Source organism: Chelonoidis abingdonii, chromosome 11, assembly GCF_003597395.2.
Source record: "Chelonoidis abingdonii isolate Lonesome George chromosome 11, CheloAbing_2.0, whole genome shotgun sequence".
In the NCBI taxonomy this organism is placed as follows: domain Eukaryota; kingdom Metazoa; phylum Chordata; order Testudines; family Testudinidae; genus Chelonoidis; species Chelonoidis abingdonii.
The window spans coordinates 39,682,342-39,701,832 of NC_133779.1; the positions used below are offsets into that span (position 1 = coordinate 39,682,342).

The following is a 19,491-nucleotide window of genomic DNA, read 5'->3' on the forward strand; positions in this document are numbered from 1 at the left end:
GGTCTCTCATCCGTTTTCGAGGCTGCTGTAAGATCACAATTTGAGAATCACTCCCGGAGGGGCTGCACTCTGCTTTCATGTCAATTTTTTGACAGACTTTACTGCTTTGGTTCCTTATGTTTCTTTCCCACCTGGGTTGTCCTGTCACCATGTTTGTTTTCTTGTGTCTTTTTGAGCGTTACCCAAAGGATATTTTAAATTCAGTGTTGTAAAAACAACATCCACCTCACCACAAATTTTATTATGGACTGTTCAAAAATGGGCATGGCATTTTAAGATTGTTCTTAGCGCTTCAAACTTTCTCCCCGATCTTCCTAGCAAATACTGATAACTTTATAGGAAAGGGCTGTGATTGGATGATACAATGTAGCATATGGAAACAGCTAATATTTAGTCATGTCTAGCTCTCTGGAATACCTGCATCTACAGTCCATCTCACAAGCTGAAGGGGTGCAACTCCTCTCGCTGTGTGTACCCTGTGCAGAGAACTTTTTGCTTTTGGTAAGGCTTTCACTTTATGTCCCCTGGGACCTTCTGTGGCTAGCAGTTCACATGCAGCACCTTCAGTGCTACGTTTAAAACTAACTAATGCATTTAAATGTTCTTATTTTAAAAAAAACCCACTGTATTATAAAGATAAAACACCTAGAAAGTGAAACTGAGTGATGTCCTTGCAATTGAGAACTTCAGTGTGGGAACCATTGGCTAACTCTTTCTCTCTTCCTTTGGTGTGAATTTTTTTTAAACAGTGGTTCACAGATACTGAAGGGTTTTTTGTTTTTTTTTAACCCTTCCAGTTTCTTTCTAAATGGCAAAGGAGCATTGCATTCCTGCAGCTGGGTGAACGGTGTGTGTCTAACAAAAGTTTCCCTGGCAGCAGCATTCATAGCCGATGCCTCAATGGATACAGTGAGGCTCTCAGCCAGGGCCATGGCCTCCAGCTCCATAACCAAGCCCCCACCCTGGAAACAAACTGGTCTTTTCTGGCTTTGAAATTACTTTTAGCTTCTGTTTTCCTCACAAGCATGATTACTTTGCGCAGGTGTAAGAAAGATGCAGAGCTACAGAGCAGGCTTTGTCAGGCCTGACTATAACTTCGCTCCCAACAAGAAACAATTTCTGTGGCTCTGTCACCAGCTATGAAATGACAAACTATGAAACTCAACCCTAGGACAAAGTCCATCCCTTAAACTAGAATAGTTCCTGGGAGAAATTGGACACTCAGTGCGAAACTTGAAGCATCCAGTTAAGGTGCTGTTATGCCTCTTTTCTACTCCTAGAGGGGAACTTCAGTAGTGAATACTGGTCTTAATCAATTCACCAATGCTTGGTAAGTTTGAGCCTGGTTAGGTTCTTAGAGAAATATGTGCTCCACAATGTCCCTTGGCCGTGATCCTTCACTGTGCTTTCTAAGTGCTACAGTAATATAAACTAAATTCATGGAGCTATGATATTAACTATAAGTATCATCTTTTTTTCCCCCCAGTTCCCACCTTCCCCCTGTAATCTCAGCCAGCCACTGAGCCCTCAGGCACTAAAGGAGGCCAGATGTAAATAGGGAAAAGCAAAGATTTCTTGTGGCTGTCTCATTTGGGAGCTGGCAAAGGGAAAAGTTCTGTTGGCTCTTTCCTCTCTACTGAGCAGCCCTGACAGACCAGCCCTGCTTCATCATTCATCCTACCTCCCTGTAGAGCAGAGAACCTGCTGTTACTTTGGTGCAGCCTGTGCCTTTGTCTCACTCTACTGACTCCTCTGCTTAGGGCTGTGAATGTCTGTCCTTCCCAACAGCACCTCTGTGTATTCAGAGCCTTCTGTTTCACAAAGCCAGTTGCCTTTCATGGTCTTTGCAGATTTCCAATTAGCTTGAGAGGATTTCTTGCCCCCTGCCTCCAAAACCTCTTTTGCTTGAAAAGAAGCAGGTTTGGTTTCTCCTCTATCTCCACCCCTCAGACTGGGAAATGCTGTTTGTCCTGTTGGCTTTTCAGCTTTGCTACTAACGTGTGCATGTGTGAGCTGATAGAAATGCTACTTGGCTCTTCTCCATGCAGGATCTTCAGTGCTGAGTTTGTGATAGAAGCACAGCTGTTTGAGATGAAGATGTGTGGTTGGAGGAATAGCGTCAATTTCTCCCCACCTTTCACTCAATTCATGATCATTCCTGACAGTCCACATGGTAATGATGGGGCTTCCATTACCTCCCTTGCAGCTCTTCACAGCTGAAAAGCTCTTCATTGGGAAAGTTTTTCCTTGGTATTCAGCCTAAATGTTATCCTTTATTTGTTCCTAGATATGTGTCCTTAATCTAGCCAAACCAATTTCTCTCCCTTTTTTGTGTGTACACCTATCCAATACTGGTGGCCATTGCCCCTCCCCTCTTATGATGTCCTGCAAAATGCATTTATTTTACATCCCATAGATTCTGATATTCTTTCCAAACAAAATTCATTGGAAAAACAGCATCTTGTGCATAAAAATATTTGCTGTTACCTATAAGGCCAAGCATTTGTGGGAATGTGAAGGCCCCCTCTGGTAGCGTGGCAGGTGCAGAACTGATGCAGTGGGGAGGGAACCTACCTAGGGTCACCCGCCATCACTTACAGGTGTTGAACTGCACCTTGCCTTGTGTATTTACAGCAGTTTTGCCAAAGGTTGGGAGAATATTTAGTAAAGGTGGACATTTCCTTAGCAGGTGTGAATGTGTCAGCTGGATTTCACTATAGTCCCTGTGCAACGATTTGTGCGGTCAGAGGTGCAGAGAAAACTGCCTTTTCTGTTTGCAAATGCAATAGTAGGACTTTTCCTGGGAGCAGAAATCCAGACCTGTAAGTGGAAGGTGAGTCATACCCTAAGGAGCACCTCTAGAGGGGGTAGGTGGGAGACACTTACCTCTCACTCTTGACCATCCACCTACAATGCAGAGAGAGGAAGGTTCTTTGTTTAGAATTTGTATTTTTAAGGGAGAGGACCTACTTACTTACTCCCCAGTGAGAATGAAATCCTCTAACTTCTCAAAAGGACAGCAGCACAAGTGGTGGTGCTGGTTGTTCCCAGAGACGCTACCTCCACTGCTGTGTCTCAGTCCTGAATTCTGGCAGTGTCACCTCTAGAACTGAGGGTTCAGTCTCTGTTGTCTCCACCTCTCTGCTTAGACAGCCAGGGAACCGGTCCACACCAATTAGGCTGATGGACGTTTGGCTGCTGCCCTAAGCGCCCCCTACCCACCTTGCTTCACATTCTGCAGGTTGTTATTTTCATTCACTTCCACCTGGTCTGCTTTAATGACAGACTTAGGGCTAAAATGTTCTGTATCCCCAGTGTGAGCTACCTTAGCCCTGCTGCTGTATACTGGTTGGAGAGACTTCGACTCCCCTCTAGCAAGGCAGTTGCTGAACTTTGCTAACAGCTTCTGCCCAAGCATTTTCTCTTTCAGAGCAGAGGCCTCTGTCGAAAGCTGCTGTTCTCACACTGATACCACTGCTCTTCTGCTGCTCGAGTCTTGTTCATCTGAGGGTGTCTCAGAACTTTAGATGCTAGTTCACTGTAGTGGGGCAGGGGCGCTAGTACTTGTCCTGTTTTCCCGTTAAGGAAACACGTACAGGGAGGGGATGTGAGTTGCTCATGCTTACCCAGGAAGTCCCTGCTGGAGCTGAAAGCAGAACCCAGGAATCCTCCTCCTACTCCCCAGTGCTGCTGGAACAAATTGTATAGCAGGGTTGCTGAAATCCCCTGAACGAAACGCTAACCCCTTTATATAATAGGAACCAATTCAAGCTGCGGGGAGCCACAGCACCCTTAGTTCCAGCATCTCTGCCCTCCCTGCTGAAACCACCAGCCCCACACGTACAATGCCTTTCAGCACCCATTGCACCGGACAGCTCTGCAGCCTCTGGAACAGGCACCGGAACCTTTCACAGCGGGCTCTTGTTTCTCTTCGGGCCCTCATCAGCGACGCACCCCGTGGCCCGGGGCATTTTCCCGGCATCATGGGTAGGCGAGGCCAGAGGCGCTGATTGGCGTCCCCTCCAGCCAGTGAGAAACGGCGGTTTCTCTGCTGGCGTCCCCAGCAGCCAATCACCGGTGGACGTCTCCGGAAAGGGTGGAACCTCAGTATTAGGGGTTGTCCGGCGTGGAGCCGGCCAGAGATCCCGAAGGTAAGTGGGCAGGGACCGGCCCGGAACCCGGGCGTGCTGGAGGACAAGGCCCGGGGGGTGGGACATGGAGGGAGATGGAAACAGAGGGGGGGAGGTGGTGGGGGGGGGGGAGCCTGGCGTGGGGGACCAAGGCCTGGGTGGAAGCCTGGGGCTGGGTCATTAGAGGGTCTAGGAGCCCTGGGCCTCCTGGGAGTCAGAGACAAGGAGCTGGGGGCGGTCACGGTGCTGGGGGAGCCCGGCACCAGGGACCCAGGGGCTAGTGTGAGGGGACGGGAGGGGAAAGGCGGGGTGGGATTTCCCCCCACATCCCAGGGCTGGCAGGGCTGTACGACGTCCAGCCGCACTCGGGGGGCAGTGGGGTGGGGTGGTGACCCAACAGCACTGTGCTCTGAGGAGGCAGGAAAACTAGGGGGAGAGTAGCCCCCCAAATGAGGGACTAGCAGCAGCAGTTGGGGTTCCAACCCTCATGTCTTGGGTCAGCATTTCTGAGCCCCTAAGAACGCAGGAGCTACCATCCTCTGTCAGACGGCTGTTCAATCTAAATTTGCCGTGCCCAGCCCAATCTGATAGGACTGTCATATGAGTTACAGGCATTAACAACCTTCCCAAATATTTTCAGGGACCCAGCATGGTCTTGTTTGTATGACAGCATAGCATGACCAGAACATCATATCGACTTTGTCCTGGAGATCAAAGCATTGACAAATGGCAAACTTGTTGCGTCACTGTCCCTTTTTCCAATTCACCAGTCCAGTTTTCATGCGCCTTTTCAGGCGGAGAGAGAGGGCATTGAAACAGTCTTTGGGTCTGGTACAATGTTATAATGCAACAATTTTGTCCTGGAAGAAATTATCTACAAAATGGTAATTTCCTTCTGCTATTAGAACCATGCAGCTCACAAAGGAAAACATTCTGCCGAGGAGTAATACACTGTTCTTAAAAGATTGTGCTTTGCTCCAAAGAAACTAAGGGTTTTTCCAATCGGAGTGTATATTCAGAATCCTCTGTAGACTTTGATTGCTAGTTCAGTGTAGGCAAGACAGCTAATGTTGAATATGTTACCTTTAGTTGGACAAACGTGTTTTAATACACATTCATTGGGGAAGATACTTTCTTCAAGATTGACAGCTCTGGAAAATGAAGTTCTCTAGCTACAGATCAGGTACAGTGAAGGTGGTGGCAGATCAAGCTTACTGGCAATGTACCTAAGCCCTGACCTGGACAGACCACCTTGGAAACATGATAGAAGAGTTCTCTCTCTGAATTTATTCACTCTTTGGCTTCTTTGCCAACTTTGAAAACGAAACCGGTTGGCCCACTTGTTGACAAAGGTATCTTTTTGTGACTGGGCACGCCTCTCCACCGAAAACCTGACTGAAATCCAGCAACTCACTTCACATGCGCCACCAGACAGCCATCAGACAGTAACCCCTTTAATTCACTACTGCCTTGGGGTTGGATTGGAACTGTTAACCTACAGATGCAAGGCCCTATATCCTTTTACCAGACCCCAAACCATTTAATTTTTTTTTTAATAAACAAAAGTGTAGAAAAACTCAGACCAGTACACAGAGATGATGATCATGAACACTGTCACCCCCTCAAGGAAATCTGTAGCCCCAAGGTTTTTCATTTTCAATCTCATTTGCAGGTCCAGTAACCAGGTGTCCAATTACCTACCTTGTCCCTCATTGGTTTGAGCATCGGTATGGCTATGAGTATTTTGTCTTTGTTCATTAGAGTGAAATATATTGTGGTTCAGATTGCTGAGTGCTCCTGGCCGTATGGAACTCTTTACCTTTGAGTCACGGCAGTAAGAACCTCTCAACATGCCATTGGTTTGACTTTGTAACTTAGTTCAGTGTAATAGCTAAGGGAAGTGGGCTAGAATCTTAGCTGTGCTTCTGCCTAATTTCTAGATCTCAAGGGAAACATCATTGATCGTATACCTTTAAAAAATGTTTAATCTTAATTTAACCCATTTCTTCTTTTAAAGTGCTTTGTGGAATACAAATTGCACCCTGGCTGCATATACCATATGGGGGGAAAACTTTTATGTTTCAGAGTAAATTGTTTATAATGATCCAGGGAGCCTGAGTTTTACATCTTTGTCTTCTGTGAAGCTACCATCTGTTCGTTCTTTCATCCACTCTGTTGTTGTTCTATATGAGAAAATAAAGAATAAACACTGAATTTCTGCCTAGGGCTTCCCTTTAAAGGGGCATACTACAGATGGTTTATGTTTTTGCTAAACAAAAATTATCATATTTCAAAACCTAATAAAATACATGCTTTCAAGATTGTTTATTCATTTAATTTAAAACAGGTTTTTTTAAATAATTCAGCCGTTCACCTTCAGAATTGGCATCCCAAACATTGCAGCAGGATTTTCAGCCCAACCATAGCTACATTGCAATCCGGGCATGAGAAACTGAAACTGACCCAGCTAAGTGAAATTTAAAAAGAAAACCACATAAATGGTAAAAGAGTAATTTCAACAACAGAAATTACCCATACCCTACGTGAAGTAATATTCTTCCAAGGTGGCTTGAATTAAAGCTCTTATCCTGCAGCTGGATTTTGGTGGGTGCAAAGTTCTGCCCGTGTGGATCCAACTGCAGGATTGGTACCTACATTCTCTGTGTTTTACTGTGCCTGGGTCTCTCAGATGGTGCCTTCAAACCTGAGGCTCCCTCTATTCAGTGTGAAAGATCCGGTGGTGCTTGTTATAGGATTATGAGTTTGCCCTGTCTCCTAACTTTGAAAATTTCCCTTTTCTGTGCTTACCTCCTTACCCCCATTTGTGTGTGCTAGCTGTTTGGTTCCCTCTGCTCTAGAGATGGCTGCATTTTAGTGGTGAGTGACGTAATTCCTGTATATAGACTGAAATGCAAGTTTGGGATAAAATGCGCTCTTATAACTATTTATTTACATAGGAAAATATCATTTGTCTTGCTCCTTTCCACAGCTAGCGAGCTCAGGAGCATGATTCTCTGGACACTTGTTTTTGCAGTTTAAATGCTGATGTGACAATTAAAGTAGTTATCTGGACACCACCAAACTCACTTTTCACAGAGTCCCTGGCAGGGGACATTTCTCAAGAGAGACAAGATGAATATCAAAGCAGTCAAAGTTCTGTGTCTGCTGGGGGTCTTTTTCCTCATGCTGCTTGGGTCCCTCCTGCCTGTCAAGATAATAGAAGCGGATTATGAGAAAGCTCATCGCTCCAGAAAGCTCATTGCCCTCTGCAATTCATTCGGAGGAGGGGTCTTCCTGGCCACCTGCTTCAACGCCTTGCTCCCTGCTGTACGAGAAAAGGTAGCTGTGGGCAAAGTCGTTGGGGTTTTGTTTTGCAGCTGCAATGAGTCCAGATAGTCCCTTCTGTTCTGACGCGGGGATTTGGGAGAGTCTCTGCAGATGATATTGCTTTGAAGATGTTGTTCAATGTGATAGCGGTGCCATGGGTTTCCCAGCGTGTTCTGGAAGCTACCACTTTATCAGACTAAACCCTCTGCTCTGCCAGCTAGTGCCCAACATCTCCAGTTCAACTGTAGGCCACATAGAGGCTTCTCCTAATCCCAGCCCTACAAAGGCACGTGCATGGGCTGTCCATAACCCCATATTCATGATTATGAGTTTAGGCAGTCCCAGCTTCATTGGATATTACAGTGCACACCAGATGCCATGGGAACCCCAGGAAGAGGCTGATCCTTAAAGCAAGGGGGAGGATCCTAGAGACCCAGGAACACAAGCCTGATGTACCCTAGTGATTGCCCGTGGTTGGGAGCCTGCTGTGGTTCTGGCCTTTACACTGAAAACTTTTAAAGTTTAGGGAGGAGTCCCTCCCCATCATTTTTAATGGTGAATGATGCATCCAGTTTCACTGCAGGTTCCTTTTCCTTTGTTCCAGCTTCAGGAAGTTCTCAAGCTTGGGAAGGTGACCACAGACTACCCCCTGGCCGAGACCATCATGCTGGTGGGCTTCTTTATGACGGTCTTTGTGGAGCAGCTCATCCTGACCTTTCGGAAGGAGAAGCCTTCCTTCATCGACCTGGAGACCTTCAACGCCGGCTCAGACATCGGGAGCGACTCAGAATATGAGAGCCCCTTCATAGCATCTTCCAGAGGGCACACGCTTTACGAGGAGCACAGCCACCACTCCCACAGCCACGGCTTGAATGTCCAGGAGCTTTCCCAATCCAGCCCCTTGCGGCTCTTCAGCCTGGTGGTTGCCTTGTCTGCCCACTCCATCTTTGAGGGCCTGGCCCTGGGCCTCCAGGAGGAAGGAAACAAAGTCATGAGTCTGTTCCTGGGCGTGGCCATCCACGAGACGCTGGTGGCTGTGGCGCTGGGCATCAGCATGGCCAAGATCTCATTAACACTGAAGGACGCCGCCAAGCTAGCACTTACGGTGAGTTTGATGATTCCTTTGGGCATTGGGATCGGCATGGGCATCGAGAGCGCCCAGAATGTGGCCAGCAGCGTGGCTTCTGTGCTCTTACAGGGCCTTGCTGCAGGAACTTTCTTGTTCGTCACTTTCTTTGAGATCCTGGCAAAGGAACTGGAAGATAAGAACGATCGCCTGCTGAAGGTCCTCTTCCTAGTCTTGGGCTACGCGGCCTTGGCCTTGCTCGTCCTTTTGAAGTGGTGAAGGCTGGAGCAACAGACAGTAAACCCTGATTCCTCCCCATTGTAAATGGTACTGAGAACAAGACCCTTTTCCAGCCAAGCAGGGACGCTGAGGAACATCACAGTCTGGGGGTGTTTCCGCATCGACCTGGCAGAGGGAGAGTTGTTCCCTAGGGGTTCACAGAAAATAAGATTGGGGAGTGTCCAAAAAGAGTTTTCCTGTGGCATTGTAACAGTGCGTTGGAGAGTCAGTGCAGAGATTGCTGGAGGTCATGGAGAAGTAGTTAATTTGTAATGTTGCCTCCGAAGGGCCCTTGTCAGCTGTGTGTTCTGCTGTTTGTCTAGAGATCCCACCCCCAGCACAGGATAACCTGCCTTTATATCCTTTGTCTCCTGCCATCTGTCTCTGGGCTCCAAGGAGGTAAAAAGTAATGGAGAAACCGAACTGAAAGCAGGCTGGGATAATGGATCCTAAGACAGCACTAAGCTGCTTGTACCAGTTTAGTTTTGAGTAGAAACCTGGCTGGTATTATTACCTGCCAAAAATATATCAACTGTTCTGGGATACAACAAATGTCTTTTAGGTGTAATTTGGGCCAGGATCCTCTGCTGGCAGAGCTTCTGTTAACCCACAAAAAGTCCATTGGGTCGGTATTGTTCTTGAGAGATTAATCAAAGTAATAGGCCAGAGTCCATTTTACCCCCATGTGTCATGTTCCATCACCATTGTCTGGCCCTTCATTGCACAGTCACTCGTGTGAATCTCTAGGAGTTTGGGTAATGATCACTTCGAAAAATTTAGCATTAAAATCCAAAATCCTTTCCAAAGCAACCAGGGAGCTCTGGCTGCATAGTCTTGAATTTGTACAAATGGATGTTTGCAATTTCCAGAATCCATGGTTAGGTCATTTCAATTGTCTGAGGTGGATTTTGGTTTGTGGGGGGAGGTCACCCTTGGATGGATCCGAAATGACTCTCCCAAAGCCATGTCTTCTTTGTGCTAACGTGTTTGCTTCTCTCTTATAATGGCACATCTGTCCCATATGGTGACTGATGAGGACCAACTGATGTCTGGCAACCAATATTTTAATCGCTACAGAACACTGGAGTTAATTAATCTTACTTGGAACAAATGGGGAGGGGCTAATTTTAGGCCTCAGATGACCCCAGTTAGCAAGGGCAAATTAAAATACGGTTTGGCTTGATGTGCCAGTTTGGTTCCCAAATACAGAATTGCGGGCAGATGGCATTGCAAACTTTCACTCTGTTTTCTCTCTCGTAGCTGGCCACCACATGGAGGTTTGGCTCCAGCGCTGCAGTCACAGCCTATCCTGCTGCTTCTATCGCTTGCCCTTCATTCTGGCCTCTTCAGGGCTTTGATGGCGAGACAGGCAGAGTGTCCATAATGGCTTGGCTATTTCTGTGTGTAAAAACATTCAGTTAGATGTGCAAACTACACGATGGCTGTAGGGAGTATACTTGTGGGTCTTTGATGCTGAGAGATAGGATAGATTGTAGTCTTTCCTGCTCTCCCATGCCACCTTAGTATCCGGGAATCTATCAGTTTGGTTTGGATCTTGGATTGTCTTCACCACTGGAGTGACTGAGACCTGGGGGTTGAGTCTTGAAGTTCTGAGTTCAATTCTGCCTCTGCCACAGAAGCCCCGAGTGACCTTGGGTAGGTCTTTCTCCCACTGTAAAAAGGGGCTGATGATATTTATCCTGCCTCCTGGGGGTGTTGTGAGCATTAGCCAGTTATGTCCCAGCTATGGAAGTGCTGAGTATTATCACTAAAAAGGGTTGCGTGTGCAGTGAGAATGGACCCCAACGTGTTTGACGTGGGCGTTAATGTGAAACAAGCGAGGCCACAGGCAGTTCACAAGGGGCTGGTTTTCTGTGGTTCAGTTTGTAAATCAAAGGTGGGATGGGCATTGCTGCTGCTCGAAAGGTGGTCTGCATCTGGCTGCAGACCCTTTTGTCCTACACAGGCTCCTTCTTGCAGGTAGACGGCCAGATTTGAGCTCCTCGCAGACAGTGGACGTGGTCGGTGTCTGAGTCCCAGAGTTTTCACTTGTCCATTTGTTCAAGAGCATTTTGTTTTCCTCCACTTCCACATTCAGGATCCTCCCCCATCCTCCAACCCTTAGGTGGCCAGGCAGGGCTGATATTACAGTGTGAGAGCGGCAGCCTCTATCCGACTATCACATGTACAGGCCTGTCAGTTCTCTTATGCGCTCCCTGTGACAGGGGCTGTGTATTTTGGGGTGACATGACCTGGAGAAGCGAGGTGCAGAAGAGTTGGATCTCCCTTCTGTCATCAGAGGAGCCAAAATCCCAAGGTGGTATCCAGATTTGCCTTTCTCCTGTGGCAGACCACAGCCACGGGCAATGACTTCCTGTTTAGTGGAGCTCCCACACACCTCTGCCAGTGCTTGTTGGAGCACCTCATATTTGCTGAATGTTAATCAGAGCAAGATAGGAGATGGAGTGCCTCCCTGTGAGTGATCCACAGCCTGAAGGATGCTCTCAAGTTAAAGCAATAGCCAAGGCTTATCCCAGCAAAGCTCCAGTGAGTTGCAGGACCCCAGTCCAAACCAGGGATAGATTTCCTGGCCCAGAAAGATGCACTTGCTCAGTGGTACTTCTGGGTAAAGTGCCCCTCTCTGCAGAGTTTGTCCGGAGGAGAGAGCCAGAGTCCACATTTCCTTCTCTGGGAAAGTAGCAGCATCTTCTGTCAGCACCCGTCCCCCACCCTGCTACTGCTGAGTGGGTGCCTGGCTCAGGCCTGCAGGAAGCCTCTTCAGGCGTGCAGGCGAGATTGCGTACTCTGCTGGGACACACAGGAAAGCTGCCCCGTGGCTCTGGGCATGTGTTTGTGTGTGCGCATATGTCTCCCCCTCCCACCCAGTGTCCCATCTGTCCTGTCCCCCCTGGCCAGTGCTGCAGATTTCCTACCATGGAACGTAGCTTTGATTTCATCTTGACATTCCCATAGCAAGATCACAGGACAGACTGCTGGCCTTTATGGATGGGGAGCTGCAAGGTCCAGCCCAGGCGCTGCACTGTGCTGAAATCCTCCCAGTCGCAGCCGATGGTAGAAGGGCCTTTGCAGCCGTTCATATGGATAGAGTCAGACTGGGGCAGGCGAGGGGTCATTCAGCTCCTCTAACTGAATGTCATGTGTGCAGATACCATGCAGAGGAAGGACTGCTCCTTTCCAGCATGGGATGAGTGATGTAGACGTGCACGTGGATCCCATCCAGCCCCCTGGGATGATGTGTTTGGTCTGCCAAGGTTTTAACTACCACTCAGCCTGCAGATTCTTGTATCGGGAATGTCTATACTGCCATTTCTAGCCCTGCCCCCCGCAAGCCAGAGTCAAGTGACGCAGGTTTGGTGCCTCAGCCCCCCAGTAGACGCACCCTACGACACAAAACGAGACAATGGCCAAACTGAAGGAGCAATAACTAGCTTTAGCCCAGACTAGAAAGAATGGTGAAAGGTCAGGGAATGTGAGTGGCTATGAAAATGTCACTTCCTTTTTCGTCTCTCTCATAAACGCTGGGTTTCTCCAAAGGCGTGTCAATTCGGGAATAGTGCTATGGTTAGAGAGGTAATGGAAACATGTCCTTGGCAGGGCAGAAGGTGTGTTCTCCAACCAGATAGCCAATTTTCACCTTCTATTAAAGGCCAAGTGAACTGTACCACTTTGGTGTAGATTTCAGTTTCAAAATAGCTTATTTTACAGGCACAGGTCCACTTCTGCAGTCGGATCCACACAGAGGGAGCCTGCACTACCACAAATCCGATCAGAAAATCGGCCCTAATGAAGGGACAAATAATTGAGTACACCGTGGGGCATGATGAAGTTGTGTTTGTCGTGTGTCCATATGATTGTTGGTTCCCAGACGCGCTGACTGACCCTTCTTACCCTGCCTCTGTACCGTATTTCATTGTGGTCTGGGGTAATGTGGCTTTGAGCTAGACAAATGCAATGAATTGAATAGAATATAAGCGAACATCCATCAGCTGCTCTGAGTTTAAGACAGCCCATTAGTGAGGAGGGCTCCATGGGAAGTGAATTTTAGAGCGCAGTGGGGTTCTTCAGTGCTTGTGTCACATCCTAAATGAATACGTGTGAACGGGGGCCTGGTTCCGGTGCTGTGGCTGCCACATGCAGACTCCTCCTTGGAAGAAGAGCCAGTCCCTGTGATTTTTTTTTTTTATTTAAGCAAGGGCTAGGCAGACACATCTGCAGCCTTTATAAATGGGGCAATGCGGTTTGTGTAAATAGAAATGGTGGTGTCAGTATCAATATCTAATAAGGGACAGATCTAAATGTCAGATAACCTGGGTTAGAAAATTGGGCTGTCAGGATTTAAATGAGTATTTAACCCCTGGGCCTTGTTGGGCATTTTAGATTGTAGTTCTCTGACCTTCTGGGGTCCCTTTGTAAGGGGGAGAATCTCTTCTTGGCCCATCTGCCCTCCTGGCATCCAAGTCCCCCATCCCTGATCGTCACTGTCCCCTTTGGTGACTGTCCGGAGAGAGGTGTTTATCTCCTAGCTGAGGGGTTGGGGTTAAAATCCTCGTGCCAAAGCAGACAACACTAGCCACGAGATTTCTTTAAAAGAAGTCTCTGTGGTGTCCTAGTGTCATCTGCTCAGGATGGGCAAATCTCTGCATGTACCCCAAGCTATTAGCAAAGGGCTAAAGGCATTTTCAGATTGTTTGGACACACACACACCCCCAGTAGAGAGAGGGGGGCTGTTACAGCTTAAAATACTCCTGTGGGGATTGCTCTTATGGAAGAAATTGAGTTCACAGAAGAGGAAAGGGTACCCCTCAAGGGAATTGAAAGTCTTCCTGGTATGGACTGAGGTTTGTGCCAGATGCAGTCCCAACCCTCAATGCATCATCCTAGCAGGATTGATCATACTTGTTTATATTCCTGCAGAAGTACCCTTTGGAGCCAGGCCTGGCACGTGTGGGGCGGGGGGTGCTGGTCATTCATGCTCCTCAGTTTCCAAGGTTCCAGCTTGGCTGATGGAAGGGGCGAGCTCTTTGCAATCAAGGCAGGTTTCTGTTTTGATAGACTTTGGGAATTAATCCCTTAAGAGCCGCAAACATGGCACGTTTTGCAGGTGGATCAGGGTTGCGGGGTTGCTAAAAGCACTGTCTGAGGTCACACCTTTTCCTGTTACTCTGCTGTGCTCCAGAACAATCCACCCAGGTGTGTGATGGGAATATTTATTTAACTGCACGGGCAACTTGTGGTTATTATTTGTATGGTTGTTATTTTGTTTAGAAAAGCAGAAAGGTGACAACTGCTCCCAATAAACACTTGGTTCTTTTCTTGATTTGTTTCATTCATTGTTTAGTTCTTAACATTTCTGGGCTGCTTCGCCCGTCACACCACGCCCCAGGCTGCTTCTCCGGATCATCCTCCATGACGTACACATGCAGTGATGTGCATTTAGCTTGTGGGTAAGGGGCCCCGATGCAACCAGAGCCTTCCACGCCATGGTCCAGTTCCAGATTTACACTCTGGGCCTGGCTAACTGCAGAAGCCACTTGGAGTTGTGTCTGCTTGTTCCAGGTAGGAATTTGGCTTATGGGGGCCAACTGCTCGTTGCCTTCCACAGGCATTTATACCCATGCTCTGTGGGTGCACCAGGCCCCCATTCTCATCTGGGTGGGTTGGTTTTACAGCTCTGCACTGCCATGGCTGTCCCAGGCACAGGGTCACGGTGAATTGACCCACAGAGTCTAGTTGAGTAAACTAGGACTGTTGCAGCCAGGGTGGTTGTTATGTATGTGTGTTCTGATAGCGCCTAGCAACCCTCGTCATGGACCAGGAGCTCGGGGCGCTTGGAGCTGTACAGGCACAGAACAAAAGACAGGATCTGTCCCAAAGTGCTGACAGCCCAAGTGCAGTAGTTGGGGAAGAAACTTCACCGTCCCTAAGCTTGATCCCACCAGGCCAGTGGAGATGCCCCGTGGCATCTCTGACATGCTTCACCAGGGGGCTTCAGCAAACACAGTGCAGCTTGCAGGATTCCCTCTGGCAGGAACCTTGGAGTGAAATGAACGAGAGGAGGAAGAGCCCAGCAATTGTTAAAATGAGGGAGGACTCTTGATTTCTTTTTTTTATGAGTAACGGTTCAGCTCCTTCCACTCCAGGGGGCCAAGGAATTGTTCCGTACATGCTGTAGCTGGGCAGTGAGGGGGTAGGTTTATTATGCACCTAGGGAAGCCCCATCTTGGCCCTGTATCATTGGTAGAGGAAGAGACTGTCTCCCCCGGAGGGGGGGTCACTGCCTACCGTCCCTTGTAATCAGGTGGGAAGCATCGTGTTCGCAGCAGGATCCTGTCACTTGCATCTCCAGGGAGGAGGCTCCCGAGGATGCAGCGACCCTTCCCTGCTGGCTCTGTGCTGTTACGCGCTTGTGTTTCTCAATGGGAGCTGTGCTGACAGCTGCGTGGGAGCCGCACTCATTCAGCGATGGCCAGGCTCCTCCGCTGGCAGCTATTAATAGCAGCTGCAGATTTTAATTGCTGCTGTGCTAGCATTTGCATGAGTCATCCCGCCTCCGGCTCCCATGCGGGGATTCGCAGAGAGGCGCTGAGCAGCCTGGCAAGTCCAGTCCACCAGGATCGGAGCTGTGGGCCCTCAGCAGAACAAGGCCTGCTTCCGCGCCCTCCCTCTAGCTCTTCCTCGGTCCTTTCCCTGCCATCTCTGCTTCATTCATGCAGAGACTAGAGCCGCCTCCTGCTGGATTGATCTCCAGGCCATTTTAACGTCTTTCTGCGTTTTGAACAGATTTCAAAAAAATCCCACCCGCAGAGGCAGTTTTACAGCCACCTGGAGCAGGGTGGTCCTGGGGGTAGAGCATTGGCCTTGGACACCTGGGTTCCATTCCCAGCTCTGACACTGACCAGCTGTCTGACCTCAGGCAAGTCACCTTCCCTCCTGCTCTGTGTTTGGCTTGTCTGTTGGCACTGCAAGTTGGAGACAGAGGGACCCTCTCACTGTCTGGGCAGCACCCGGCATGACGGGGCCCTGATCGCAGATGCTCTATTGTCATTCATTCCTAACAGTAATACCTGTAAAACTCTGGTTTGCCCAGGTAGCCCCAGCAGCGTCTGGCCGAGAGCTCTGCCATGTTACCTGCAGTGGGTCGTGCTGCCAGCTGTTATAATAGCCGGCAGAAGAGTTGCTCTGGAGCACTAGCTGTCATTGGAAATTGCCAAACTATATAGCCCTGGGCTGATCCTCACCTCATGTCCTGTGGTGTAAATCTGGAGTAACTCCCTGAAGGCCATGGGGTTACCATGCTGAAAACCTGGGGCTGGGGGAAGCTGTGTGCTCGGAATGTCCCCAGTGCTCTGGTGACGGCACAATGGGCCTGGTTGACTTATGCAGGGCGTGTGGGTGGCAGCAATGAGATGCAAGAGGCAGGGTTGTGCAGTGGCTGGGGCATTCACCTAGGGTTTAGGAGACCCAAATGCATTTCCCCTGCTCTGCCACAGGCTTTCTGGGTGACCATGGGCAAGTCACTTAGTCTCTCTGGGCCTCATCTGGAAAATAAGGATAATGGCACTGGCCGGTCTCAGGGGGTGTTGGGATGACACATTTGTTAAGGAACGTGAGACTTAGAAGGGACACAAGGGTCAGCTAGTGTAACCCTCTGCAGGATTGGTTGTGCCTGAACCATCCAGGACAGCTGGCTATCCAGCCTCCGGTAGAGAACCTTCTCTTGAAGACTCCAGGGCAGAGCTCTGTGATTACCCCAAGACAGGGGTTGCTCAGCTAGGGATCGCAAGTGCTGCTCCAGTGGAGTTTACACCAGCTGAGGATCTGGTCCCCACAAAGGTCCCTCGGGGCCCGCTCCCCATCTCGCGTAAACCAGTGGGACAGCATGAGTGCGTGGGTTGCAGTGACTGACTCTGGGGTGGGTGAGCAGAGGGTTAGGCTGCTCAGGCAGGAGCATTTAACTTTTTGAGTCTGCGTCATGGCCTACAAGACAAGATAGGGAATTTGTGCCTGATCCTGATCTCCCTCTGGTGTAAATCAGGAGCAAATCCATGGAGGGCAATGGGGCTCACCAGGCATGAATGGGACCTTGTCCAGACACAGTTATGGGTGCAGACGCACCTGTGCAGATCCTCAGTGCTCAGGTGGATGGGTTAACCACCGGATCCCCCGTCTGCACTGGTGCCCTCACTGTGGTGCCAAGCGGGGCTGAGCTCAGCTGGATTGGTGTAAATACCAACTTGGCCTGTTTGCATTGAAGCTGCTACAATGACTGAAACTGGGGCAAATCCCTAGTGGAGATAAGGCCCGGGGGGGGAGGGCGCTCTTTATTTGAGGAGGGTAAACCACCATGCATCGCTGTCCCAACCTCACCTGCTCCAGGAATTTTCTCCCAAAAGACTGCTGCAGTTTGGTGCATTTTGATCTGTTTCATGATCTTATTAAGCTCAGTGGCTGCCGCTGCTGAGCAGAACCATGGCTGGGTCTGGGTGGCTTTTGCAGTAGCAGATATTTCCCTGGAGGGAAGGGGCTGTCTCTCCCACCCAAGCTGGGATTTAACCTCAGGCAGGGCAGCAACTAACAGGCTGGATTCGATTAGGGGTAGAGATATGTCAGAAAACCATCACCCCATTGGGACCATGTGCTGGCAATCTCAGCAGAGAGCCTGGGACGCATTAGGCCATGGAAGCTGATAAATCTTCTCTGAGGCAGAGAAGGTGGGGGAGGCTGCATTAAACTGTGTAATGACCCCCCAAGAGAAGTGGTGGGAAACCCATTGCTTGGGACTTTTAAACCTAGACTGGACAACATGCTAGAAAGGGTCCTGGAGAGAGCCAGACCATGGAAAGAGGAACCAGAATCCCACTACTTGACTCTTCTCAGGGGCTTTTCCTGGGTCAATCTCAAAGCACGTCACACAGGAAGCGAAGTGTCCTCTCCATTTTACAGGGAAACTGAGGCACAGGACACTGGGACAGAATTCCTGCCTTCCTTTGACTCCTTTAAGAATCCTGGCTCAAGTGACGCACCAAGGTCTGTGGCAGAGACAGGGATAGAAGCTGCTTTCCTGACCCTTACACCAACTGCATTAGCCACTAGGCCATGCTACCCAAAGCTCTTTTTAACCTCCAACTTTTCTGAAAATTGCAAAACAGCTTTCGTTTACCACCCCTTCCCTCCTCCTTGTTTTCAACTTGCTTGTATCTTTTCCAGAAACTCACCCATGGGGATGAATGTTCCTGGCTTGGGCTAAGCTGAAAGGTGCATTTTGTGGGGGAAACGGAGTGCCTTGCCCAGAGTTGCTGTTGAGTTGTGGTAGAGAAAGGGTGTGTTTGTATGTGCGGGGGTGTGTGACGAAGTAAATACACTTTTCCCACTGTAAAACCGTTGCATCGTAGCTTTTTAAAACACGTCTCGCCTCAGTGAGACCTTCAGTGGGTTTGCAGAGCCTTAGACAACACAAAGTGAGCCTGCCAGGCCAGGCTTTTTTCATCTCCAAGGTGCATGTATGCAGAAGCTTAGCTAATGATGGGTGGAAGTTACCCCCCGCAGAAGCCTCAGAACGCCCCAGTGACGTGGAAAACAAGAGGATTGGCCAAGCGGCATGCACCTCTGTTGCTACCTTAAGGATCCCTTAAATTACATGCTTGGAAGCATTGCTATGGACCTGTGCAATGTGGCTAGATACTAGGTTACCTTTGGGGGCTTAAGTGTACATGGGCGAAATTTCCCGCCATGCAGAAAGGACTGGGCACCACTTATGCCCTTGGCTGAGGACGTAAGGGAGTTATGGGCTCTGTACCGGCCCTCTGCCCAGGAGTGAATTTCACCCCAAGGCCACAGTTTACTGCTGCTGTCCATCTGCACCAGCTGGTCTTTAACCCCTTCGGCGTGGAGCCATTTCTGTGTTGTTATGAATTGTTTCTATGACTGCAGCAGCGAGGAGTTCCAGCCATGGCCAAGATGGCTCCCTGTCTAAGCATCAGACAAGAGGGATGGAGACAGGTTTGCAGGGAGTCCAAGGGGCCAGTGAGACAAGGTTAGGCGATAGTCTCTTCCTTTCAAAATGCCCCTGCAACTAACTGCAAACAAAGGTAAGGCAATGTTTGAGCGGCATGGCCGAGGCAGCCTTCCAGTGAGCCCATCACCTTAACTCTGCCCCTGCCCAGCCTTTCCAGGCCTCCCTTCCAGCTGTCATGCCCAGAAGGAAGCAGCTGGGCTAGGAGACGACTTCAGGGCCCGGTTGCCCCAGGAAGAAGCCTTCAGCAAGCTCACTCAGGTCTCTGGGGTGGGTTCCTCTGCTGGTCCATGTCCTCCCTGCCAGGCTGGCTGAGCAAGCCCAGGACCCTGGCTCGGAGCCAGGGTTATCACACAAACACCCGCTTGCCTCTGCCCCCTGCCCTTCTCCTGGCTCCTAGGCTGCCCTAGGCCCTGCGGGGGCTGCATGAGGCTCGAGGGAGGATGCTGGGGGCAGGTCTCCCGCCTGGCAGGGGTCAGACCCCCAAAGCCCCCCCTGGCCTGAGGGGCTGAATCCTCCAGGACCGGGGGGGGGGTGCAGCATCCTCCTTGCTCGAGCGGCTCCTGTGCCCCCCCCCCGGCCTGGGGGAGGAGTTTCTCCCCCCACCCCGTGGGGCTGGAGCTCTGCTGAGCCGCCCGGAGTCAGGCGCTCGCCAG

General features: G+C 49.6%; 2 protein-coding genes across 5 annotated transcripts in view; one reads left to right on the forward strand and one right to left on the reverse strand.

The window, feature by feature from the left end:
- THOP1 (thimet oligopeptidase 1) overlaps positions 1-19,491 on the reverse strand; it is a 66,122-nt gene that overhangs the window by 33,573 nt on the left and 13,058 nt on the right. The window lies entirely within an intron of this gene.
- SLC39A3 (solute carrier family 39 member 3) lies at positions 4,090-14,140 on the forward strand. 4 transcript variants are annotated; one of them, XR_012656812.1, is made up of 4 exons: positions 4,090-4,151; positions 7,120-7,469; positions 8,062-9,703; positions 9,890-14,140. XR_012656812.1 is itself a non-coding variant. In XM_032792632.2 (4 exons), exons 3-4 carry the CDS (start codon positions 7,263-7,265, stop codon positions 8,800-8,802), a joined length of 948 nt encoding a protein of 315 aa, XP_032648523.1. In that variant the 5' UTR covers positions 4,491-5,482; positions 6,497-6,601; positions 7,124-7,262; the 3' UTR covers positions 8,803-14,140. The 4 variants fall into 4 exon arrangements, 3 of the variants coding, with proteins under 3 accessions (XP_074927012.1, XP_032648523.1, XP_032648680.1); XM_032792632.2 differs by lacking the exon at positions 4,090-4,151 and adding exons at positions 4,491-5,482; positions 6,497-6,601 and having other exon boundaries at positions 7,124-7,469; positions 8,062-14,140; XM_075070911.1 differs by having other exon boundaries at positions 4,107-4,151; positions 8,062-14,140.